This window comes from Myotis brandtii, unplaced genomic scaffold, assembly GCF_000412655.1.
Source record: "Myotis brandtii unplaced genomic scaffold, ASM41265v1 scaffold1020, whole genome shotgun sequence".
In the NCBI taxonomy this organism is placed as follows: Eukaryota; Metazoa; Chordata; class Mammalia; order Chiroptera; family Vespertilionidae; genus Myotis; species Myotis brandtii.
In genome coordinates this window covers 70,427-71,350 of record NW_005353406.1, presented here as the reverse complement: position 1 = coordinate 71,350, position 924 = coordinate 70,427, and the positions used below count along the sequence as shown (strand labels likewise).

At 71.3% G+C, this 924-nt stretch overlaps 1 protein-coding gene and 1 long non-coding RNA gene across 2 annotated transcripts in view; both read left to right on the top strand.

Annotated features, from left to right (window-relative positions):
* The window catches only part of LOC106725217, a 17,084-nt gene extending 16,651 nt beyond the window's left edge, over window positions 1-433 (top strand). The window contains exon 3 of the long non-coding RNA XR_001361087.1: window positions 422-433. This is a non-coding gene — a long non-coding RNA (uncharacterized LOC106725217). The remainder of the gene's footprint in view (window positions 1-421) is intronic.
* A 217-nt stretch (window positions 434-650) lies between these two features.
* Window positions 651-924, top strand: part of ADSSL1 (adenylosuccinate synthase like 1) — a 13,021-nt gene continuing 12,747 nt past the window's right edge. The window contains exon 1 of the mRNA XM_014535724.1: window positions 651-659. Within this exon, the coding sequence (XP_014391210.1) occupies window positions 651-659 (9 nt within the window). The remainder of the gene's footprint in view (window positions 660-924) is intronic.

The window sequence follows — 924 nt, the reverse complement described above, 5'->3', positions numbered from 1 at the left end:
GGAGGGGGGGGGGGGGCGAGAGGTGGGGAGCCTGGTAGGTCAGAGGAGGCCTCCAAGCCGATGGGGGGGTACGCAGGGCCAGGACAGGCACGAGGGAGCAAGGCTAGGGGCACGGGTGGGGGACAAGACTCGCAGTGCGGCTCCAAGGGACCCCCCGGGGGGGGGGGGGCGAGAGGTGGGGAGCCTGGTAGGTCAGAGGAGGCCTCCAAGCCGATAGTGGGGTACGCAGGGCCAGGACAGGCACGAGGGAGCAAGGCTAGGGGCACGGGTGGGGGACAAGACTCGCAGTGCGGCTCCATCCAGGGACCCCCCCAATGTGGAACATGGGGTGAGGAGGGGTGTGGCGAGGTGCCCCCAGCAGGGACATCAGGGCTGGGTGTCAGGGCTGCCTGAGCCTTGGGGTGCCAAGGAGGTGGCAGAGGCCACACAGGGCGGGTAGATGCAGGGGAGGGGGGAGCCTGGGGCGTGTGGCCTGGCCCAGGGTCACCACGGCTGCTCCCTGGGGACAGGCTGTGCCGGCCGGATGCCTGCAGGCCCGGGAAAGGTCAGGCTGGTCAGGTTCCTTGGCCCTGGCCCTGGCCTGGTCCCAGGTCTCAGAGTGAGGTGGCCCCCTTTCTTAGATCCCTGACGCCTGGGAGGCAGCTGTGTCCATGGGGACTGTGAGCGGCAGGGGCAGGGGGCGTGGCTGAGAGCTGTGCCTGGCCCGGCTCCGCCCCCGGGAGCCTGGAGGAGGCGGAGCCTGAGGGGCCAGGCTGACTGCCAGTCCCCAGCGGGGAGGTGGGGAGGCAGGACCAGGGCGCTGCTGAGCGGGGTGAGGTCAGGTGTGGGAATCCCAGGTCCCGGGTGGTCGGCTCACTGGGCTGGGACAGGAGAGCGGCCCAGGAGGCAAGGCCAGGCCCTGGAGGCCAGGTTGGCCCGGGCAGC